The 25,501-nt window shown below is 40.3% G+C and overlaps 1 protein-coding gene and 1 long non-coding RNA gene across 2 annotated transcripts in view; one reads left to right on the top strand and one right to left on the bottom strand.

The window, feature by feature from the left end:
* Positions 1–24,479, top strand: part of frmpd2 (FERM and PDZ domain containing 2) — a 104,040-nt gene extending 79,561 nt beyond the window's left edge. The window contains exons 22-28 of the mRNA XM_038267183.1: positions 1,767–1,865; positions 4,136–4,229; positions 6,188–6,273; positions 7,569–7,764; positions 13,118–13,332; positions 23,687–23,753; positions 24,336–24,479. Of these exons, the coding sequence (XP_038123111.1) occupies positions 1,767–1,865; positions 4,136–4,229; positions 6,188–6,273; positions 7,569–7,764; positions 13,118–13,332; positions 23,687–23,753; positions 24,336–24,373 (795 nt within the window). The 3' untranslated portion in view covers positions 24,374–24,479. The remainder of the gene's footprint in view (positions 1–1,766; positions 1,866–4,135; positions 4,230–6,187; positions 6,274–7,568; positions 7,765–13,117; positions 13,333–23,686; positions 23,754–24,335) is intronic.
* On the bottom strand, positions 2,882–3,809 carry LOC119771313. The gene is made up of 3 exons (XR_005279134.1): positions 3,424–3,809; positions 3,078–3,328; positions 2,882–3,005 (listed from the first exon to the last, which is right to left on the bottom strand). It is a non-coding gene; the product is annotated as an uncharacterized LOC119771313 (long non-coding RNA).
* Positions 24,480–25,501: the final 1,022 nt, after the last annotated feature.

Genomic DNA, 25,501 nt, shown 5'->3' with positions numbered 1-25,501 from the left:
TACACTAGTTTCCACTAGATGTGGATGGAGCCAATGATCTGCATTGGATGGCGCACATGACGGGAAATAAATTATTAGAAACATGAAACTGAAGCCAAGAGTAACGAGTAATGTTTGTTTTAAAAATGTAAGGAATAGAAAGTAAAGATACTTGTGTGAAAATGTAATGAGTAGAAGTCAGAAGAAGGAAGAAGAATAAGTAATGGAGTAAAGTATAGATACGTAAAAAGGGTACTTAAGTACAGTGACAAAGTATTTGTACTACTTGACACCTCTGGTCGCATGCGAAAAGCAAGTTTTCCCCACATCTGCCAGCGGATTCTGACAGCGGTGTGAAAACACCACGATCAACAAGAGATTTCAAAGGGCTGGAATGACTGACCTTTCTTCTTGTTAAAGCCTAAGCTGCACCTTAACCCCAAAGTAATTGTAATCTTTAACATTATTTAGTGAGTTGCCAGAACTTATATCTTTAAGTTGTAGGTTATTTCAACAAGTGAAAGTTTTACTCACTTTCTTGTTTTTGTTTTGAAGTGTGGAAAAAAAAAACACCTTTGGAGGTGGCTTTTGAGTTAGAGGCAGATTGTTCCTTTTTAACAGTCCAAATTGTCATGGTCTTGTTGCTATTGTGCTTTACTTTGCTCTATGTTTCCTAGTTTTATTGGTTTAATTGCTGTTTTGTTTTAATTTCTAGATTTATGTTAGTTCTCATGTTTTTCTGTTGTCCTCTGTTGCCCTCTAGTGCAGTGTTTTTCAACCCTGGTCCTCAAGGCACACTGCTCTGCATGTTTTGGATGTTTCTGAGGTTCAGCACACCTGATTCAGATGATTGCAGTTCAGCAAAGCCTGATAATCTGCTATCAATTGATAATAGGTGTGTGACAGCTGGGAAACAGCTAAATCATGCAGGGCAGGGTGCCTTGAGGACCAGGATTGAAAAACACTGCTCTAGTGTATGTGTGTTCCTTTCCCCTTGGCTCCCTCGTTGTCTCCTCTCACACCTGCTCCTTGTCAACTCGTTAGCCCTCCCTTTGTCTCTGTCAGCTATATATGCTCACCCTCTGCTCTCACTCTTTGTTGGTTCTTTGTCTTTGCTGTCCTCCCATGTTGTTGTCCACCTACCTCGTCTGTCCCTGGCTCCTCATGTTTGGTTTCCCCAGATGTCTCCATAGTTCTGGTTTGCTTTTGATTATTAGTTGGATTTTTGCATTCATGCCTTTGTTTACTATTTGGCCCATTAAACTGCAAGAAATCTCCTCAGCCTCTCTGCCTCTGCATTTAGGGTCCTCAAACCACAACGAAACCCTGACACAAATAGCTGTTGGAGAGATGCTGCCAGGCAAAATATTATTATACTTTTTTTACAATGACAACAAAACTTCCATATTATTATTATTTTTTTTTAAAGTTTGAAATGACCACAACTTATGGTTAAGGAACCAGATTGGAGCTGCCTGTGGTTAGAGCATATATTGCTTCCTGGAGCAACACAAAGATCCGATGGTTGATACTGTTATAGTCCCTGAAAGAAAAACAATTAAATTAATGACAATGTTCCCTTTAGGGACCAATAAGCTCTAAGTAAAAAGTATGACTCAGTAAGAAGTTTGGGATTTGTAGTTTATTTAATACAATTTGTCACCATTGTTTGTTGGGAGGTGTCAGTAGGAGGTGCGCTCGCTATAACAACCGCCGGCGATCAGGTGGGTTTTAAGGGGTTAATACACAATGTAATGAAAAAGGTCTTCATGTTGTCTTTGTGTTAGGATGGCTGCCCTCTGTCTCCGTCTATGAACTCCGTGAGGCCAGAGGAAATCGCCGTGGAGCTCAGGAAGATATCAGGAAGTCTGGGCATCAGCATCTCTGTGAGTTTTCCCTGATAGGATGAAACTTTCAGGGGTTCTTCTCTGCTTGATTTACCAACGAACAGGAACATTTTAAACACTGGCCATGAACTGTTAACTATGACGGCAACCTGATCTGCAGCAGTGGGGCGTAAAGACGATTCCACTTAAGCTGATTGACATCTGCAATCTGACAGGATTAGACGAGGATGACAAGAGTTAGCTCATCTAAACTGGGAGTTTATAACAAGGACATTAACACCAATGACAAATGTTTATATTGCTTTGGAATCAAAACGGCTGATGATTTAAGTTATTTTGTCCTTTTAAATTATAAGGGAGTCCTAAAAGACTCGTTTGGTCATCTATTATAAGAAAATTATCTGTATTCTGTATACAATAATCTTAATCTTATAGCCGCTTTACTTACCCTAATGTAGTGCTAAATAAATTAAATGACTCAATGTTTCAAATAGTTAAGTAAAGCAATGCATATCATAATAATAATAACTAAACTTTATTGATCTCACTCTGGATAAATTTCTCTCTGTATTTAACCCATCCCCTATGGGGAGCGGTGGGCTGCCATCATTGTGCAGCGCCCAGATAGCAGTGTGGGGTTAGATCCCCACTCCCCACTGCCTCCACTCCTGAGAAAGGAGTGGAGGCAGTGGGGATCTAACATTTGTAACCTTCTCAGAGCACAAGCGCACTGCTCTAACCACTAGGCCAGCACTCCCCTATTTTTATATATATATATATATACACACACACACCACTAGTCCTCGTCCCATCAGCAAGCTCCACGAAGTGTTCCTCCGGTCCAAATTTATCATCCAACTTTTTAAACTTGTTCAGATCATTGATAACGTGAGACGTTGCACTGGTGTCCACCATCAGTCTTCTTTGTTTCAAGCCCCTGATCTGGCTGTTGGTTATCTGGAAAACAAATGAGTGATCATTCCCTTCGACAGCCTGTTTCTGTCATGTTGGGATTCAGGTTTCTAACCCACATGCAGAACACCCAGGAGTCAGAGTAAAGTTTAACAATTTATTAAGGGTTTGCACAAGGTTGTTTCACAGATTCTGGAATCAATGATAAACACAAGGTTAGATGACAGATGCTGGAATCAGATCCGGGACTGGTCACACAAGGTCTCTCTGCAGAGAGGGACAGTTAGGTTAGCCAGGCAGCTAATGATCAGGTAGCTGAGAGAATGTGCAGATCTGTACCTGTTCAGAGATTCTGGCTGAGCGGCAGAGGGAGGGAACCAGGAGGGTCTAGAGACTGATCGTTGGCAGAGGGCTTGGCTGCGACAGGACTTAGCTTCAGGCTGTGAGTGTTAAGAGCTTCTTCAAGTTACTTCTTGAAGGATGGGAGGCAGATCCAGACAGTTTGATCTTCAGGTTTGTTACTGAGAGCAGGCAGGCAGGTTTCAGTTGAGTAGCTCTTCCAGAGCTCCAGGGTCTCAGTCAGATTCTTACTAGGAAGCAGAGAGGACAGAAAACTAGTTAGGTTCAAGTCAGGTTTTCTGGGAGTCAGAGAATCAGGCAGGCTGGTTGGCTCAGGCTTGCTAACCGTAGCTAGCTTAACACTCTGGCACTGAAGAGTAGTTCTGCCGCTGCTTATATGCTGCTCCTCCTGATGAGCAAATCAGCCGCAGGTGTGGTAGTCAGCTTCAGCTCCAGGAGACCTAGGGCGCCCTCTGCTGGAGAAAGGTGGGCAGATCTCCAGATCCCAACAGTTTCACACTTTCTTTTTTCAACAATTACTCTCTTTGTGACTGGAGTTTATACAGAAACTTCACCATTGCCTTTGTCCTTTATAGTTTGTCGGATATTGTAACACTTTGTGTCCCTTCTGGCCACAGCTGTAACATGTAAACTCTGGGTTTGCTTTTTGTCTCTGCATCTCTTGGGATGTCTGATATTTATGTTGTATTTCTATTTTTCAGATTGAATTCTAATGATTGCAGTGCATTCAAATTGTACTTTCCAGATTTCATTCTCTTCACTTCCAGCTCAATCCAAATGTTAATTCATGACCAATAAAATGTTGTTGCTAAGGTCCTGCAGACCAATGGAAATGCGTCGTTGCTCCTCAGTCCAGAGGAAAGCCCGCCCCCAAAAGGGAAAATAATTATCTGTAAATGGCAACATTAAAAAATTCAATTAGTAAAACTGAATAGAAAAAGAGAAATGAGCTGTGTGTCATCTGCAGGTTATTATGATGTGAGTTAGTGGGAGCGTGTAGATAGTAGATGCATGTAATTCTTTACTCAACTATCCAGGGTGGAGTAAACACGAACGTTCAAGCTGGTGGAATCTACATAAAGAGCCTCGTTCCAGGAGGGGCAGCAGAGAGGGACGGATGTCTACACAAAGGTATCATAGATAAACTGGATGTCTGAATAAGTTTATGGTGAAAAAACTGTAAAAAAAAAATTAAACCTTTACAATTTGGAATAACAACCAGATCTTTCAACCAGACTGACAGCTCTACCCTAGATGCTGTAATAGCTGGGTATAGAATCCTGCCGGGCAGAAAACTTTAATTTATAGTATTCAAATAAAGTTTTTTTTATGAATTAATGCTCTACTATATAAAAAAAAAAAGTCTCACATAACTTGTGAAAATAGCAGATCTAGTTCAACACATCATGTTCGTTATTATAGCAGACGGACAAGAGGACAGAATGTACAATAAATGAATGGTTTTAAACATAAAATGTTTCCATCCCAAAGCAAACACTTCCTGATCTACTATGAAATATGCTTTAAACACAAATCAATAAAATCTGCATTGCTCCAAAAAAGCAAAGAACAAAAACATTCTTCTTTCTACTTTGGCAAATTTGGCTTTATTTCTTTAATTTACGCTTCAGTTCCTGCTGCTCAGGGGTCAAAGAAGATTTAAACTCACAGACTTTTGATGTAGAAAACTGCACAGAGAACCTACATAATTGCCTTGTAATGCCATGGCAACCCAGACCTAAATTGAATGAATATGTTAACTAAAATGTTTTAATGACAATACAAGGAAACATTTACATCATACTTAAATAGATAGAATAGAGAAGATCTATGTACTTTTGTATCTGGGTCAAACTGCAATGAAATATTTGCTTTGGATATAATTTAGGTATTATAAGCGAAGAAATTAAAGAATGTTTAGCATCACCTCTTGTGAGCTGGAAGAAATAAAATCTTAATAGTTAGACAAAGGGATATTTTAAGCTTGGCAGAGGATGATCAGCCACATATAGTTTATTAAGTAGCGAGAGCAAGAAGTGCCATACTGCTGAGAGTGAACCATCAGAGTGGAGTGTAATGCGAAGACTCTGACCTCTGCACACAAAGATGAATTTCTCCAAAAGCACAGAGGGAAGATCAGAGCAGTTTGTCAGAGTTCAGGGCACAGTACCGGACCAATCCGGGTTATTTTCTCAGCCGCTGCTGCCATGATCTTTCTGTGCTCCTGCATCATGTGCAACGCTGTGTGGCAGGTGGGCGGCATAAAACGGGACGCAGCTGCACGGCTGATGCTGCTAAGCTTTTCTAGAAGATTACAGCACAATAATGGATTTTAAACGTCTGACTGTCGAACCGCTATTTTTTATTTAGTCTGGTCTCGTTGAGGAAAACTCAAACCTATGACTCGTCATGTTTTAGTCATCAAAGATCCATGTTTAGCTCTTTAGTTTTCGTAATTGTTATGAAAGTTAGAACTTTGACGAAATTATTTCGTCATCCTCATCGTTGACGAAAACATCACTGCTGATTGCCCGTCGTTACCCCTGTACCACGACGCACAATCAGGCTGATCGGAAAATTCTGGCATGACTGAAGAATCGGCCCGAAAAGGGCAAAAAAATCGTACAGTGTATGCCTGGCTTAATGATATAGCATTACACATCATGAGGTGTTCTTCTGTAATCCATCTTTAAAAAAAGTGTCGCCTTTATTCTCTTGCTGCTGAAGAGATGGAATGTTTCTCTACAGAACTGAGATCAATGAATGGAAACTCATTTTACATGTCGGGCAATTTTAAGGCCTTATATTGGAAAGAAAAAAAGGATAATATTTAACTTGAGAAAATGTATTTATTTATTTATTTGAAAAGGGACAAAGCACATTAATGAACATCAGTATAAAAACAAATGTAAATATGCCAGATTATAGCTACAAAGCTAGTTTTCATCTGTAGTCCCTAGGCAGGCAAATGCATATGAAAGAACATATGAACATTGAACAAATGACAATATTTTAGACTACTTTGCCTTGCGATCGGAGATATACTTTTATATCAAAATCTGCTTGTTAATCGATCTTTTACTTTACAGGTGATCGAATTTTGGAAGTTGACGGGATCAATTTTCATGGCTTCAGCTACCAGCAGGCTGTGGAAAGTCTGGGTAAAACTGGGGAGGTAAAGCACAGCATCTGATCTGAGTGCTGCTCTATGGGGATGATTGTTAGATGTTCCAAAGCTGTCGATGTTTTGAAGGCTCATTTTGAAAACCATTGCAGAATATAAGGCTTTTTGTTAAATCTAACCAGTTTAGCAATGGTCTGTTAAAGTTTTGGAGTCTAACCTCCACCAGTACAGTGGACAGTAGAGACTGACCAAGAGTGGATTTTCACTCCTGTCCCGTCCCACTCCCACAGAAAAAATTGTGTCCCGTCCCGATCCCGGGCCAGAGTAGAAATCTAAATCCTGTCCCGTCCCACTCCTGGTGAAATTACTCCCACTCCCATCCCGCTCCCATTCAGAATGACTCCCGCTCCTGCACCACTCCCATTCTTGTTGTCTTCAATAAGATTTCTGCCAATACATTAATCTGAATTTCTATGAAGGGTCAGTTAAGTTACTGTTTCTAACTCTAGTAAAGGTTAGTTAAAGTAAAAGGAATAATAATTATAAATACATAATTAATTTAACAAACAAGGAAACAGACCATGCTAATCTTAGGTGAATAAACAATCAAAACAATCAAACTTTCCGAAGTCGAGTTCGCCACTAACTGTTGGTCCCACAATTGTTGTTTTTGAGCGCGGGTGAAAAACTCAGAGCGGAAGCACTGTTGGTTTTTGGGTCCTGTAGTTTTTTTGACTCGCATTATAGTGTAGGCTTCAAGGAAAAAAACTACAAAACGGCGGCGCCAGTACTGGATTTTTTTTCTTTCTATTTTATTTTATTTTTTGGCATCGATCCTAGTTTTTTTTTGTTACTATTGGTTTGCTCCCGCTCCCATCTGCTCGCGTTAATGTTTAATCCTGTACCGTCCCAATCACGTGATCGTTACTAATACTGACTCCCATCCCACGGGAATACCATGACCTGTGGGATTCCCGAAAAAATGTCAGTCTCTAGTGGACAGTCATGACTGGTACCTCATCTTTTTCTTCATAGAGAAAGGCTGAGCAAAACTCAAACTGCTAACAAACTGCTAACGGTCCCTTTGCCTCCTAAATAATAAATCACTTTCAAAAAGGTACCAATGTGCTTAATCTCTTCCACCTGAGCCTCAGACTGGCCCAAGGCAGGTATCCCATGTTTTCCTGACTACAAACCTGATCTATCAAACAGCTTTCCAGTCTCACTTTTCATTTAAAATGCAGAGCTAAAAGAAAACCTGTGAAAAAAAACAGAATCAAAAGACACATCTTCCTTTGTTTCTTCTATCTCTTCGAATATAAATGTGCTGTTCTTTCATCATCCAGGTGGTTTACTTTGTTGTGGAGCGGGAGTCAGTCAACCTGCCCAAAGTGTCCGTGGTTCCGGACGCCGACCGCCCGCTGTCCAGTCAGAAAGTCAGTCAGACCAGGAGCCACCTGAGACTCAACAGCTCCTCGTCCGTCGGCTCCCCAGCAAGAACCAGGCCTGACAGCTCCAGGGACTACAGCTTCGTCACTGATGGTAGGACATCTAACCGCAGGCTGGAGCTGCTGAACTGATTGGACAGAAGAAAAATGCACTAAAAATGTTTGTTTTTCCCTTTAAAATTACAGTTATAGGAAACCAGCAGCTGACTGGTCCATATTATTGAAAAAAACCGAACAGCTCTTCTTTCCATAGTAAATGAAGGTGTGTGGCTTATATTTCAGAGCAGTTCTCAGGCTGAGGTCCAGACTTTGACTAGGCCGTAGAGAAGCCTCCAAGATAGAAAGGGTTAAGGGGACAAAATGAAATAAATAAGCAAGTCATGAAATAGATAAATGTAAATAAAATGAATAATGAAATGTAAAATAAAAATAAATAAATGTGCCTTTAAATGATTAAATGTACCACTTATTTATTAAATACAGAAATAAACCATGAAATGTACCATTAAATTATAAAGTTACATAATTTGATGTGCCATTAAATAAATATGCCTTTTCAATAATAACATTAAATCTTTAAATTTTATTTTTTGTAATGAGTTAATTAACAGACACATTTGATTATTTAATTTTAAGTCAGAGGACTTGGCCAAAGTGCTCTACACCATATTCAGTCATTCACGACCACACTCACACACTACATGTAGCCACAGCTGATCTGGGGCTCACTGACAGAAGAAGCTGCCATACACTGGCGCCACCGGGCCCTCTGACCACCATCAGTAGACAATATGGGTAAAGTGTCTTGCCCAAGGACACAACGACACTGAAAGCCAGAATGCCTTGAACCGTCAGCCATTCGAATTCATGGAAAACTCCTACATCTGACACCACTGTCGCCCTAACAAGGGACAGGGTTAAGGGACAATGAAAAAGAAGCAGACATACAAAATGCAACTGTCAACCAGCTCCACAGGCGGCCCCGTCCAGGAAACACACAGCCAGGCAGACGAGCTCTGAGCCAGCTCCCATGTCAGAGGATGAAGAGAGCACATCCAGTTAGTCAGAGAAACAGGACTACACTGGAAAACAGGCCGAGCTCCAACATCTAGAAACAAAGGTGTTGATGGCAGCAGCACAGCTGATATTTCTCTCCAGGATGGAGTCACAGCCAAACAGGAACAGACCAGATGAAGCTACTATGAGAAAAAGCAGAGAGAGCAGAACGTTAGAGATTGAACTAACAGATTCTGCAGACGGGGAGAATAGAGATAGAATGAAGCAGAATGATGAAACAGGGGTCCCTATGTCCTCCAGCAGTCTAATGCTACGTTCAGACCCCAAGCAGCAGAGGCAGCAGAAGTAGCCAGTTTACATGCAAAGTCAATAGTTGATGTGCATAAAGGTGCAGCAAAAGGTCCTGCAGCACGTCTGAGCAGCTGAAGCAGCGCCTCACCAGCCTCTGAGCATCTGACTTGCGCAATGCGCTTCAGAAGCAGCAGCTGCTGGAGTTGGAAAATTTTAACTTTTGTTGCTGGACGCGCCACATCAACCAATAAGAGAAGCTGATCTGGTAGTTGGCAGGGGGATAGACAGCGCTGTGATCACTCCTATGAAAGAGTTTATTAACGCCTAAATTAACTTAAAATGTAGAAACCTGCCAGCAGAATATGTTCGATTTTGTTATCCTGGTGCCTGCAGTTTGTAGCACAGACCTGAAAAACACTAACATCTACTTCCAGCCGGCATTAACAGTAGGGTCAAGAGGCGAGCGGGCCTGAGGCAGCTGCTGCTGGGGATTCCCAGTGACAGCGCACCGCCGGTATGTGGGGGTCTGAGCGGCTCCCACAGAGAAATAATCTTTGAAGGCAGGATGGTAATCTAGATGAACTGACTGCACAGACCATGTTTTCAGGAGGACTGTCTCACTTCAACATAGATTCTAACTACTTTTTACCCGCTGATCACAGCAAATATAGCAAAGCTGCTCTCTGGCATTGAACACAGGAGCAGCAGAAGCATCAGATGCATCTGGACACACTTTACTGGATGGCTGACCTTAATATGGGTCAGAGATGAAGCAGCAGAAGCTCCTTTGCTTCTTCCAGCGCTTGCTGTCTGAACATAGCGTGTTTTTGACGCTCAAAATGCTTTTTTTGTGAACGTAGCTTTAGACTGCAGGACTTTCCTTCAAGACTGGGAATTATTGTTTTCCACTTTCGGCTACTTTAGATTGCCAAATAAAATGTAAAATAATAGCAAATATAGATAATAAAATGTTTAGACCCCAGAAGAGATTTGATCTTATAAAACGGTTTGTACAACTAAAGTTGCCATATTGTAATGTCATCAGCAGGAGCAGGGCCCAGTGCAGATCTGGAACCTACAGATCTGCTCCGCTACTCTTCATGGCGGCTGTAAGGCGTTTTTCACGTACCTTATCCAAACTGCGAACATATTCTGCTGGCAGGTTTCTATATTTTAAGTTAATTTAGGCATTAATAAACTGTTTCAGAGGAGTGATCACAGAGCTCTGCATCAGCAGTGCTGTGTCTGTCTCCCTGCCAGCTCCCAGATCAGCTTCTCTGATTTGGAGATGCGGCACGTCCAGCAGCTAAAGTTATATTTTTCCTGCACCTCAAATGCTCAGAAAATCATGACGCGCTGCTTCAGCTGCTCAGATGAGCGTCAACCATTAACTTTGCATGTGAACTAGCTTTTTTTGCTGCCTGTTGTGCCTGGGGTCCGAATGTAGCATTAAACGCTAAAATCTGGACGTTGGATCAAAATGTGGTCCAGTTGCTTTGCTGCTCAGCACTCTGGTTGCTTATCTGCTCTGTTCTGTAGCTTCCAACTAGAGAGCAGCTCAGCTTTTTTTACTTTATGAGCTGGAAAAATAGTTTTAACAGATTTTTAAGCGAAAAAGTCCACCTCCAAACATCTTTTGTTCATCAGTTCATCAGGATTATAATCCCACTATAATCTGCAGTTCTTGGGAGCGCCAGACCTGAAATCCCCGCTAAAAGCTCTCTGATGCAGCCAGCCTGTGGCGGATTTCCTGCTGCCGTTCGTAGCGGCTGGGAGTGGATAGAGTTTTTAAGGTTTGTGGTAAAACCTGCAAGAACCAGGATATACATGCATGCATAAGCAGATTTTAACATTTCTAGTTAATTTGGGTATTTATAAACTGTTACATCATAGTTCATAAAAAATGTTTTAGTGCAGCAATAATAATCAGAGCTGCTCTCTGTTCCTACTACATAACAATCCATTATTCCTGCTTTCTTTTCTTTTAAACCTTTGGAGTTTAACTTCTTGATATTTATTTATTTTTCATATGCAGAATGTCAGTGACAGCTGGAAGGTAGTGTCTGTCTCCCCCCAAAAACTCCTGGATCAGCTTCTCTGATTGGTTGATGCTCCGGCGTCCAGCGGCAAATGTAAAATGTACTGAGCTCCAGCGTCTGAAGCTATGACTCTCGGATGTCAGAACTCTTGCACGCTCCGCTCCCGATGCTTGAACGGGCCACTGGACCTCTTCATACTGTCCCCCATAGATTTTGCATGTAAATCAGACACTATGGCTACGTTCACACAGCAGCCTGAAGTGACCCAAATTTTTCTTGCCCATATGCGAGCTGTATCTGATGTTTTCATGGTTGTCTGAACAATTTAGATCCGATTTGTCCCAATGCGACCCACGCCACCGGGCTCTGTGGTCCTGAATCCGATATGAATCTGATCTTTTCAAATGTTACCTGTGTCTGAACGGCCAGGTCGCATTTTTTAAGGTTTTTAAGGTTGGGAAAGATCGCTAGATGCGCTCAACTAGGTCAGAGGTCATGGATTAGCGGTCCGGATCCGGACCCACCTGCTGGCTAATCCAGACCCAACCTGATTTAAAACAATAATAAATTACTGCATGTTGTCTGACGACAATGTCTAACTTAATTTGCGCCGCTTCTCCTGTTAATACGGTAAAGCCCTCCGGAGCATCCGGCTCCAGGCTGCACATGATCCAAATGATCCAATGAGCTGCTGTCAGTCTGGGTTTCTGCTGCTGCTACTTTTAGACACAGCAGGCAAACCTGTGGCAAGCCGGGCGATGGGAAAGAAGGAGAAGTTTGTCAAAAAACATACTGACATACAAAATAGTGGAAGTGCAGATTTCTAAGGATTGGCTTGTAGTGAAGATTGCCGCTCTGTAGGTCTTATTTATTAACTATGCTGTTCCTTGTTTCTTATTTTACACTTTCATTTTTTTAATAGTTCATCAATTGATTAGTTATGATTAATAGAATGATTAAATAACAGAAACTCACTTTATATATCCTGAGCTATCCCTTTGATTTTTTTGTTTTGTTTTAAAGTAATTTTTGTCCCTATTAGTGGGAAGTGACATAAATTCAAGTCTGGTTGTAACGAAAACAAGACGAAACATGACTGGTAGGGATGGAACGGTTTTTGAAAATTGTCCGAACCGTTCGGTTCGACTGTCTCGGTTCGGTTCGGGTGTGTTGCGTTCGGTTCATGCGCTGCTCCTTTTTCTCATGGTCGAAGCGTTTACACTCCAGAGCAGAAGGTGGCGCTACTGCGACCAAAGCCAACCACCAGTAGTAAACAAGAAGAAGAAGAAGCGAAGCAGCTTAGCCGGGTGTAGCAGAAAAAAATCAGTTGTTGTGGAGAATTGTGTGGGTATGGCGAGTGGGAAAGAACAGGAGTTGGAAGACGCGCCAGCAGCACTTTATAGGTCTGCTGTATGGGACCACTTTGCATTTAGAGTGACCTACGATGACGGCGGAAAGAAAGTTGTGGATAAAAGTGTGCAAGCATTGTGCAACACGTTTTGTTTATGCTAACAGCAAGATTACCAACATGTCATGCTAACCCTGAAATCCCTCATACTCCAACAGCAACCCCCGCTGCGCTCCAGACTGGCTGCTCAAAGCAAAGCCTACAGCCCCCACTGTGGCTTCGTCCGCTCCCCTCTGAGTCCCTTGGAGATGGTAGAGAGCATACGTGAAATGATTAAATTCAAAGCAGCAAAACATACGGAAATGATCCAGGGTTTCCACTGATCATTAAAAATAATTACAATTCATTAATTTTTGGGGATTTTTTTCATTAATTTAATGAATTTTTATTTTTTCATTAATTTTTATAATTTTTATTAATTTTTTTATTTTTAGGTGTAACAATAAACATATACCGAACTGAAAACCGTGACCTCGAAACCGTGAACCGAACCGAACCGTGGATTTTGTGAACCGTTCCACCCCTAATGACTGGTGGCAGGAATTTGATCGTTTGTTGCTGTACGTTCATCTTCCAGCTTGTTTGGATTCCTTCTGTCTTTTTCTCACCTCTGTCTTTGTTTTCTTTTCAAATCTTCCACATAACCTTTACCTTCGTTGCCATTACTTCCCTGTCCTGCATCCTTCTCCAAGAAAACGTCATTGAGGTGACTCTGACCAAGGATGCGGACGGACTGGGATTTAGTTTCCTAATGTGTGAGCTGGACCCCCCCACCAAGGACTTCAGCAGCTTGGTCCGGATAAAGCAGCTCTTCCCTGGCCAGCCTGCAGAGCAATGTGGCCGAATCCAGGAGGGAGATGTCCTGTTAGCTATCAACGGCCACTCACTAAAGGAGCGGACCTATCCAGTATGTGACCAATTGAAATATGAATTTGTCATCAATAACCTCAATACAGTTGCTATGGTTATTCTGAACTGGAGAATTTACGATTATTATTTCAACTGTTTTATTTCCACGTTTTAGGAATCATGCGATATATTTTTAAAAAATATGTATTTTAACATAAACTGAGTGCTCCACTTCCAGCTTTATTTTGGTCTCTAATCAGTGAAAGATCATAATTGTCAGTATAATTTCTTATGTTTAAATATATAAACTATAATCCATTTAATGAAGCTGGCATATTACATCTTAAGGCCTGAACTTATTGGTTGCATCCTACTTTTTAATCTCCGATCTGATTTTTTTCCACGTCACTCTGACTGCATATAGAGGCTCCGACTAGACAGGGTGAGCAGATCTGTGCAGATTATTTCCATTTCTGTCTCTCTATTTCTGTTCTATACACACATTAAAACAATTCCCACATTTGACTGGCTTATGAAAAGTTAAATAAAAACCACTGGCTCATTCTATAAAGCAAAGCTCTACTTATCGAGTCTGTGCAGCATCTAGAATCAGAACAGATGGAGAATGTTCATCTATTAAAAACATAAAGAGAAACTGTGGGACGGTTTCTATGGTGACTGAGACAGAGAGGTGATTCTCAGAGAGATCTGGGAAGTTTATCCAAGTTTTTCTTTCTTTTTTCCATAAAGAGGTGAGAGAGATACGCTGCGCTGACCTGCTCTGTCTGCTCCTCCTTATTCTGGTTTCTGTGAGGCTCAAAGAGGATCACTACTTTATCCATTTTTACTGTTATATTCATTGTTTTTGCTCCAGTCTGTCCTGCTTACTATAAACGCGATGTGCGACTCATGACTGACTTCTCCTTGGGATTAACAGATTTTATTTTGTATTTTCCCTCAAAGCGGATGTATTTTACTTTGTAACCACGTCTCTCTTCCTGTGAGACGCATGAAATTGCAGCTGAATTGCTGTGTAGCTCAGACTAAAATAGCCCTGGGTTCTATCTCAGTGTGAGCTACGCTGCCCCCTGCAGGAAATCATCCCCATTGACTCTCGAGTGGTAAACGCCACAACCTCGTTCAAGAGGATTTCCTGTCGGATCAGATGCAAAATCGTATTCATTGTGTTCTGGACTTTAAGTTACTTGATTTGGTTAAGTGCCTAAAATGAAAGGTTTTATGTCTCCACTCTGTCTATGTGAACTTAAACGATTAAAGTGACTCGTTCCCTCTTTAAAAGCTTCTCTGTTTATGGTGTTCTTTGTTTGGTAGTTCTAAGGGTGATTCAAACAAATTTCCATTCTGTTTCCTCTTCTTATATTTAGAAATAGATTTTTGACACGGGGATACTGCAATCCCCAACTATGATATTGGCTCTATTGCACCATTTTAATGTAAAGAAAACTTGGATAAACTTCCCAGTTCTCTCTGAGAATCACCTCTCTGCCTCAGTCACCATAGAAACTGTCCCACAGCGTTTATTACAGCGTTTTTCTTTTCTTTAGACGTAGATTATTTTTTTTTATGTATGAGGGGCTTTGTGACCTAGTGGTTAGGGCATTGCGCTTAGAATCCAGACGTTCACAGTTCAAGTCTTACTCCCATGGACTGCCACTCTGGATACCTGAGCAAGACCCTTAACCCCACACTGCTCCCCAAGGGGATGGATTAAATGCAGAGGTTCCCCAGCATGAGATCAATTAAGGGCAATTTATTTATTATTTATGAACATTCTCTATCTGTTCTGGTTCTAGATGCTGCACAGACTCATTAAAGGCTGATTTATGCTCAGAAACCAGGTCTGCATGTGTGACGCAGTTAACACAGATATGCCCTCAGACGCAGCCGCTGTGATCAGGCCTTAATTTTAATAATGTATAGTTAACTAAATCCAGTAACAAAACATTTTAAGATTCTACACCATAGATTACAACTGTATTCTAATTAAAAATATGTTTAGATTTTCTTTGTGAGAAAACTAAGTCGTCAGGATGGGGAGACCGGCTAATTTTCCATTATGATCAGCTCTTCCCTGTCAGTGACCACAGCCAAGAAAGCCTGTTTGATCTGAGACTTATCTCTATTTTAAGATATGATATAGATATGGTATAGTTCAGGATTTATGAAGTGAGTTTCTGTTTAAAGGTTATGAGCAGCTGATCTCTTATTGGTTTTATTGCAGAGAACAAATGCAGATGAGTTGAACCCGGAAACTGAAGCTAACTTTTAGCTTAATGGGAGCCAGACCAAAGCATGCTTGGTTGTGCACCACCATTTATCTCCCAGTGTGAAACATTATTTATCATAATCATTGCTTTATTCTTTTTTTTTGCCCTTTTCATGGCATTTCTCCAGTCATGCCAGAATTTTTCAATCAGGCAGCCTTTAAGTCTGATGGTGCGTGGTGTAGTGTACAGGGGGTAACGAGGGTCAATCAGCCTCTAACGACCACCTCCCCATCAGGAATCATAAGGTCGGGAGAAAATCAAACAAGTTTGAAATTCAGTCGGCCGTCGTAAGGTGGTTGTGGGCAAATCGTTCAGTGCGTAAACAAGGATTCTTCTTCTTCCTTTCAGATGAAAACCCAGCAGCATGGCGGGGGTGCAATGAGTTCACTGGAAAAATGATCTAGAAATAAGTAAAAAATTCCTTAAATTAAGTGTATTTACCCTTAATTTGAGTAGGTTAATGAGATAGTTTGACAATGAAATTAGTGTTTTTACTCTTAAAATAATATAAGTAGATAATATGCATTTGAAATAAGACAATGCAATTGTGTTTTCTTATTTTAATGGTAAATTGTCTTGTTTCATTGGCAAAATGTCTGTCTTACCTCCTTAATCCAAGAACAATTGCAATTATTTTAAAGCTACAGTGTGTAACTTTTAGCGACATCTAGCGGTCAGAGTGCAGACTGCAGCAACATGAACATCTCCCCTCCACCGCTTCTCCCCCCCAACAGTACGGCGAGCGTTACGGGACAAAATGTCTTCCACGACGTCCGCATCACCTACCTTCTCAAGTGATGAGGTTTGTTTACATAGATAATTTTACAGATAGTATTTCATTAGTCTGTGTAGGGTATAGATTTCATGTAGACTTTAGATAATAAATATACCCGTTATTTTTTCTACATCGTTGTGACGTTTTGGCGATCTCGCAATCGCTAGTTTGTTGGCTCTGCGCTGCCGTAGCGCAAAGATGTCTGCCTCCATGGCTGCGAGACCCGCTCCTATGTAATTATAAATAACGAATTCTAAGGCAACGCAAATATTAAGGTTAAGAGGCTGAGCTCGTAGATGATGATAAATAACATAGTTATGTATAATATATTACATTTCTGACTGTATATCCCTGTAATTATTACACACTGTAGCTTTAAGAAAAAATTACTTATCTAGATTTTGATTTTTTACAGTGTGAAATGGAGTTCTTTCTGTTAAATTGACAGACCGTAGTAGTCACGTTTGCTCAGCGGCGTCTTTTTCAAAATAAGTTGTATCCTTTTTTTTTCAGGGCTTTCAGCACAAATTACCAAGGCAACGCGTTTCACTCTAGTGAGCTTCATATTCCTCATTTGGCTTCCTGATAGACGAGTCAAAGTAGAGCCGTCTCACTGTGGAGCTGAGTCCCACCTGGTTTTTAGACGTACAGGGTGAGCAGGTAGATCGCATCAGAGCGTCGGGTCGGAGTGTGAGAACAAATATGGTGAGCTGTGAACTTTTAAACCCTGCAGCTTCATCATACAGTGTGAGCTGTAGCTCCGTGCAATGATTAAATATATCGTACAGTGTATGCCCGGCTTCAATTTTAAGATTTGTTGTGTTTCTTTGCGTTAGCAGTTTGTGTTTATTTATTTCCTCCTCAATTATTTGTTTATTCTGTTAAACATGTAAATATCACAATCTTTAGTTTCTCTGTATTTTTAGCCCAGGCTCACACAGACTCCATCATTCTTGCGTTTTTTTCTCTCTGCCACCAAAAGAATCAATGCAGTAATTTCCACCAGCACATTGGGGATTCAGCATGATGTACACTCCTTCTCCGTTTTCCCTCGGAGAAAGGATAAAATCTTATTTTACGGATAATTTAGCAAATCACATCAATTTCTAAAGACCAGATTAGCCAGACAGGAATTCAGGCAAGGAAAGTCTGATGGCGCCTCTGGTCCAATAGTTGTCCTATGTTGTGCCCTTTTCTCCTGCAGGGAACTAACTTAGGGTGACCCTATTATGATTTCCTAAAAGGAGAACACTTTCCCAGCCTCGGACGGATTCAGACAGGCTTCTCAGAGGTTAATAAACAGGCTTTATTACTGTATCCCTAAAGGGTGCAAAAATAACTTCTGCATTAAAAAGAAACCTGCAACTAACAGTAACTAAATTATAGCTCTCTTATAAATTAAAAACATTTAATCAAATAATGTTCTACAGTAAATATGACATCTTATTTATTAAAAAATACAGCTACAACAAATTACCTCTTATATCATCCTGTCATTCCATAAAAGTTCAACAAAAAAAAATCCACTGGACTTGGTTTCCAAGATTTGAAGATGTTTCGCCACCTCTCCAGGAAGGTCGTTAAGGAGGTATTGTTCACCGGCTGGAGCGGGTAGGTGAGCCGGCAGGCTCCAGGCGGTGAACAATACCTCCTTAACGACCGACCCTTAACAATCATAGACAGGTTTCAGGTATTACAGGAGACAATCCCCCCCTTAACGACAATCCCCCCCTTCAACGACCGACCTTCAGAATCATAGACAGGTTTCAGGTATTACAGGCTAACAATGGAACCAAACGACCCATTCATCGGTTACCATTTGCATGTTTCCAGGCGTTACAAGGCATTGTCTATATAAGACTCAAACTCAGTGTCGATCCAGACATTTGAATTGAGAAAGCTTCCTGGAGAGGTGGCGAAACGTCTTCAAATCTTGGAAACCAAGTCCAGTGGATATTTTTTTTTTAACTTTTACGGAATGACTATGACCTGGATGACTGAGAATCTTCATCAGTATATCATCCTGTGTTTTTCCAGGTCTAACAAAGTACTCAGTCAGCTTTGCAGAATAACTCCCACCTCACTCAGCAGTCCCTCCAGAATTACCTCAGGCAACAAAGTAGCGTAGAATTATGTGCAAAGCGCCAGTTGATTTAAGCATATGATAATGGTCCCCTAAAAAACACTAAAAAACTGACATTTTCAGGACTTTTTAACCCCCCTCCGGACGCCCAGGAAAGAATTTAAAAACTGGACATATCCGTGCAAAAGAGGACATTTGGTCACCCTAAGCTAACTACCCTCTGCAACGTATTAAAAGAATCCTTTCCAGCCAGCCAGGAACCTTTTTTGACCTCGCTGATCATTCGGTATCTAGCTGTCTGCAGAGGAGCTTTTTGCAGTCTGGTCCTCTTCTATTAGCTTTATTCTGGAGGAGGAAATAAAGCTATTTATAAACCTTGTTTGTCTTCACTCAGTCAGATTTAAAAAATTGGGGCTTGTCCAGGATTTTAGCTTCCGGACCTCTTGCACCAAATACAGGCATCCATAAGTGGTAAACATGGATGTTTTCTTTCCAAGGTTCCATCTTCAGAGTTAAATACGATGCAACAGTAGAGTTTTCATATTCGGCACCGTTATTTGTGAAAGGCAGATTGGATCTCTTTTAAACATGAAGAAGGACTGCTGGGCCAATGAGACAATTTGTTTTTATTTTTTGCGGAGTGCTAATCACACTGATGGCGGAGTCTGAACCATCTTAAACTCACCTTTCCTCCATTCCAGTAACCAAAACCAACAGCATGCGTACTAATGGGTCCTGGTCCTGATACCCTAAGTACATCCCACGCCCCTCTATTAAGTATGCGCTAAAGTTCAGCTTATGGTTAGAGTGCAAACCTTACAAGCTAGAAAATTGTGACAGTACGGTTTACATCATTGACTCATCACTGCAGAATCAGAACAAACGACTAACTACGGAGGAACTTTTTTTGATCATTTAATGTATCTGAAGTTGATTGATCTCATTAAGCGACTGATCATTGATGGATAAACGGCCACTTTAAAAAAAAATTTATTTTCTCTTCAATCAAGAGAATCTTTCCATACCATAAAGAATAAATATTATTTTACAATTAGCTGAATTTGCAAAATTTATTTCAATTTAATAAAAAAATGCTTTATTGATCCCAAAGGGAAATTAAATGTTGCAGTAACTCATACGTTATTTTTTAACCAGGTGTTGATAGCTGTAGGCAGGAATGATCTTCTGTAGCGTACGGATCTGGACAAGCCTCTGAAAAAGTGCATCATTTTAATTTAACATTTTATTGTGCCTGCCGTATTAAATACTGACTACATAAAAACAACATAAAACACTGGAACCTATTAGGTTACTGAATAAACTGATTTATTACTGATTTCCAATGAACAGAGATGTAGATCTATTATTACAGACAGGGTATGTCGCTCTGACATGCTGTCAAACTATTCGTCTTCGTTTCAGTGAAGCTGGACGCTAGCTGTGAGCTAGCTCTCTGTTTTTATTCTGATCCACCAATCAGAGCTGAGAGAGACTTTGTGCTGCTAGCAGAGCTCTTAAACATGTGGTTCTAGTTCCTCTTAACAGATAAAACTAAGAGGAACCATAAAGGTCATTAACTCACTAAAGCCTCTTTCCCACTGAAAATAACAGATTAAAGCATGTTTTTCAAAAATGGGTCGACCCGCTACCAATCCGCATTTGGCTCCCTTCCTATTGTTAAAAAAAGTTGATCTAACCCCTCACTGGCAGCTGCGTGGCCTCTGTCCCCCTGCAGCTGCGTGTCTGGTGACATTATCATTGATGATGTCATCAGTGTTACAGAAATCAGGGTTGTAAACAATTGAGAGCAACATATAATGAAGCCAGGGCGTATTCAGTGTACTTTATTGTTTCTCTCTATTATCTGTCTGAATCCCTCTAACCAGAGCTGCTCCATGTTTATCGAATGGAATCAGATTTGTTCTGCTTGTTAGAACGGAAGCTACTGGGGCGGTGTGTTGACGTTCCTACGTTACATTGAATGGTGTCACGTAAATTAGCGGATCAAACCGGTTCTGGTGTTCCCACAGCATGCCGATCAGAGCCAAAGCGATTTTAACACGGGTCGCTTGTCGAGTCGTTTGACCCGGGTAGACATGCATCAGTGAGCTGTTCCCACTGCCACTCCCACTGCCCGGGCTTACACAGGTTTTTTTGGCCAGTGGGAAAGGGGTATAAGTCTTTTCCATCTGCAGCAATGTTTTTGTATTACACATCAGTGAAAATCCTTTTGACTTTACTCTGTAAAGTCAAAATGCTTTTGATATTAACACTTAAACACATTTCTTTCAGCACCAGCAAAGGAGCTTGATTACTAAATATTGCCATATTTTTGCCCTTTTGCTTAAAGCGTCACATGCAGCAATGCCTCGTGGGTAATACACTCCAGTAAAGTCTGCTTACATGTGCATTATGCCAAAGTGTTGATATCGAGGGAACGAAGAGGATGAGGGCAGTGAGGGGAATTGGGACATACTACGCTCTCAAACCCATCCAAATGAAGAACAGATTAGTTTTTTTCTCTGCAGTTAGTTTCTATACTTCAGTGTTTATAACTCTGATCTTTAAGGCAGGTTTTAGATGTTTCCTTGATTCAGATGTTTGCCATTCAGCAGAACCATGCATCAGTTATTCTGAAGCAGGAAACTATTTAAAGCATGCAGGGGGGTGCTGCGCTTAGCTGCATAAACACAGCTTCATTTTACCGTTATGTGACAGCAACCTCAGATGTGTCTGAGCAGAGCCAATTAGAAATGTATATACATTAAAAAAGTTAGCGGAAGTGCTTTTTAGTTTTTCTTTTTTAAGTTTTAGTGTCAGAAACAGGACAGATTGACGATTCAATTCAAGGCGAGCCAGACAGTGGGATCATTCAAAGGTGTTGTTTTTTTAATACATAAGATCGGGCTTATCTGCAGCAGCTGCAGCTGGGTGCCACCCATCACTGGAAACTGGTTTATCAGTTCAGTCCTTCTCCATAGAACAAGGTAAGAAGCAGCCGGTGGACTGGCAATGAGATGTGGCGGATGCCGCCCAGACTGACCCTAGATGCTGCAGCCCGACAGAACATGCAGGAGCCAGGTCAGAAATCAGAAGAGGAAGGCTCAGATGTCCAGGAGTCCAAACCCCGGTCAGGGATACCAATGAGAACAGGAACAAGCTGGTTCAGGGTTCCAGGAGTCCTCAGAGAGTTCAGGCAGAACGTTCAGATGGGAACAGGCAAGCTCAGTGGATAAGAGGCAGATTAGGATCAGGAAATCTGGAACGCTACGAAACACCAAAAACCCCTCTCACCACTGGGCCCCAAGAATGAGAACTAGAACATAAGCAAAAACAATGATCTCACATCAATAATCTGGCCCCGATAGCTGGGACTGAGCCGTATATAAAGAAGCTGCAGCAGGTGGATTAGATAATTGGAAACTAGGCAGACTTAGGCAGGTGAATGAAATGAGCTATTAGGTCATCCATCAGAGCCATGATCCCAACATTTAGACATGGGCGTAGGTTTGCATAGGGACCATAGGGACATGTCCCTACCAAAATTTTGGACGGACCTATTTGTCCCTACCAATAATTGGATGTGAACAACATATAATTTACTATACAGCAGCCGCTTCTTTTCCTCTCGCAGCTTCTCTGCCTGGTAGCTGCAGCTGCCTGCTCTTTCCTGTCCCTTTCACATAGCAGCGCATCAACTGTGCTGCGCGGTTTAACTCTCTGATTATTCTGCCTTAAGTTCCGCCTTCTCTCTTTCTGATCGCGTGTTTTCTAGTCTGTATGTGCGCGCGTGCGGGTGCTTGGAGCGTGAAAAAAAGACGCTAAAATAAATTAATATTGGGCTGCGAAACTGGTCCAAATTAAAAAACTTATTATCTACGCTAAAACAGGTGAAAGCGTCTGACTGGAGTTCTGTAAAGAAGCAGGAGAGAGTTTTATTGATTTGTGGAAATTGAGGAATGTAAGTTAACAACGTTAGGATTTCTTTTATTTATTTTATCTTTTAATCAGATAGCCAAAGGCTCCTTAAAGATCTTTTATGAAATGAAACCAGGTGAAACAGAAACGTTTAAACGTTTCCTTTGGAGGAGTTCTGGATGGAGAATATTGACAGACAACTTTTTTTTTTTACTTCTTAATTGCAAAATGTTTACATATTTTTTACAATCTTGGTATAATTCCTGCTCTAAGTGGGTCGCTCTGTCGGCTAAAGGCACATTTTAGTGGCCCTATACTCCAGTTAATGATTAATCAATTACTAAATTAGTTCACGATTATTTAAATAATTTGTTAATATGATTAATTGTTTCAGCCATAGATAAAATACATGAAATTAGCTACACAGAGTAACTACAGCCCAGATGTACAACTTCTAATATTAATATTTTAAATGCTCAGTGACAGTTCCTCTTCTAGTTCCAGTGCACATGTAAATACAATACATTTATTTACCGTCCCTTGAATGTATTATTTTCCATGATCCAGAGAGAGCATATTAGATAAAAAAAAAAAAAATGAGAGTGGGGTTTACCTCTGTTAACCTCTGCACAATTCTATATCTTCAGAAGAAAACACAGGATAAATCCACATATTATAGACTATATTTGGTTAAACAGACACTGTCTTAGTCGCAGGTAAATTTAAATGCAATCCTTTTCAAAGTGGAAAAAGTCCTAATTCCACATTCAGAGCCAGTGATGCTTTAAATATTGATAAACAGCATCTAGTGAGTGTAGTGCTTATAAGATTTGTATTAATGTAGCAAGAAATGCTGCTGTTCTCTTTAAACAAAATGAGCCCTGAAGCTCACATTAAGCATAAAAAAGAGCAAGCATATTTTTTGCAAAGGACCAATGAAACTGAAGAATAGTGTCCCTACCAAAGTTGAAATCAAACCTACGCCCTTGCATTTAGACCCTAACTTACTATTAGATACAAGCAATGTTTGCATGATGATTTAACGTGGCATCCAACCGCTCATCATATTTATCACTAACATCTATGAAAATAACCAAGAATGGAAATATGAGCTGTTTAAAGGTTAATATAGAATTAAAAAAAAAATCCTCTTTGGTTTCGCTCCTGTAGTTAACTTCAGCCACCAGCAGTTAGCTTCAGCTTCTGGGACCAAATGCTTCGGTGCTGAAATGCATCTGTAGCAGAAACTAGAGCTGGAGTTTAATCGAACCTGACTTCAGAAATCCTGGAATATCTCATAATGATTTCCTTCAGAGTAAAGAGTAATTAAACTGATCTTTTTTTACAGAAGGTGCTGAAGCTGTTCAAGACTTCTCCGCCTGAAGTGAGGCTGACTCTCTGTCGGCCGCCGCCAGGTACAAACATTAAAAAAGAAAAAAAAAACTAATGAATGTATTTTTTTTTGGGGGGGGGGGTCCATTGTTGTTGCAGCAAAACAAAACAGTTTATTTTGAAAAAAAAAATAGCAATGGTTTGACATTAACTTAGTTCTTTTTTGATTTTATAAAATATTTTCTTTTCATATATTATAATTCAAACTTAACCTTTTTAACTTCTCTTTTTTTACAGGTTTCATATATATTTTTGTTTAGATTGAGTTCTGGAAATTGCAATCTTTTGAAATTGTGTCTAACCAATAGAAATGCATATTCGCTCCTCACCCAAGGAAGAGAAATGAATGTGATGCATTAAACACAGTTTAAAAAAACTCAATCTGAAAAACAAAAAAATAAAAAAAAGGAAATGATTTAAAAAAAAATAGTTTATTAATATGAAATTTGTTTTAAAGAGATAAAAATAAATCTACTCTTAAAAATCCTTTTTGATTAAAATAATATTTTTATTTTTCAAATTTCCATTAACCAAACATGTTCTTTGTTTTGATCAATAATGGAACAAAATTCCAGATCAAATTCCAAACGCTTCTGTTTGTGCAGGAATTCTCCCATCCTTGGATCATTTCAGCATCACCTGAGCGTCGCTTAGGAAGCATTTATGAAGCAACGTTCTCATAAAACAGGAGGTGATGATGGATGCTGACGGCCTGGAGAAGCTGCAACGAGTTCAGGTGGTTTGGTGCAGATGGTGACGCCAGCATTGTTGTGGGTCGAGGTAGGAAGATCGTGCAAAACACTGTAGAATTTGATCCTTGGTAATGAAATGGGCCCCAACTTTTCTAAAAATATCCTGTTCTTTAACCTGTTTAGTTTGCAGAGTTATGATAGCGACAGGACTCTGTGTCTTTGTTCCTGTTGTGCTCCTGGTGGTACAGCAGACACCAGCTGGAACCTCAGGGAGCGTCTGAGAAATGACCCGATTCCAGGTTAGTATTGATCCTTCAGCCGCAGTTCAGCATAACCTCCTTTCCAATGATAATAAACATATTCAACCCTCTGATTCAGACCAGTAGCTCACATACACTGAGTCATTGTTTGCAGAGTTGGGTAGAAACTAGGTACATTTATTCAGTTAAATTAACTTTAGCAATTCTGGTGCTGGTGCCTATCTCCTGCTGTCTACGGGCAAGACGCTGGACAGGTCTTCAGTCCTTCACAGGGCAGTACAGAGACAAACAGGACAAACAACCATTCACACACACACTCACACCTTAGGAGAATTTAGAGAAGCCAATTAACCTAACTTAACCTAGCCTAGCCAATTAATTAACCTTTTCGGCTGGAGTACCCAGAGAGAACCCACACATGCTTAGGGAGAACATGCAAACCCCATACAGAAAGATCCCGGGCCGAGAATCAAACCCAGAACTTTCTTGCTGAAAGGCAGCAGTGCTACCCACTGCTCCATTGATCAGATAAAATATATGATAAAAAACAAAACAGAGAAAAAAACTTTTTTGTATTTTATTTTTTTATATTTTTCAAATATTTTTTTTATTTTAGACATATTAAAGATATTACTAATATCTATCTATCTATCTATCTATCTATCTATCTATCTATCTATCTATCTATCTATCTATCTATCTATCTATCTATCATATTTTTATTATATATTATTATATTTTATTTTATATTATTATCTTTTATTATATATCATCTCATTTTTTGACTTAACATCAATTTTTACATTTTGAATCGATTAT

This window comes from Cyprinodon tularosa, unplaced genomic scaffold, assembly GCF_016077235.1.
Source record: "Cyprinodon tularosa strain WSP-4 unplaced genomic scaffold, ASM1607723v1 ctg664, whole genome shotgun sequence".
Classification (NCBI taxonomy): domain Eukaryota; kingdom Metazoa; phylum Chordata; class Actinopteri; order Cyprinodontiformes; family Cyprinodontidae; genus Cyprinodon; species Cyprinodon tularosa.
This window is presented reverse-complemented; position numbering and strand designations above follow the sequence as displayed.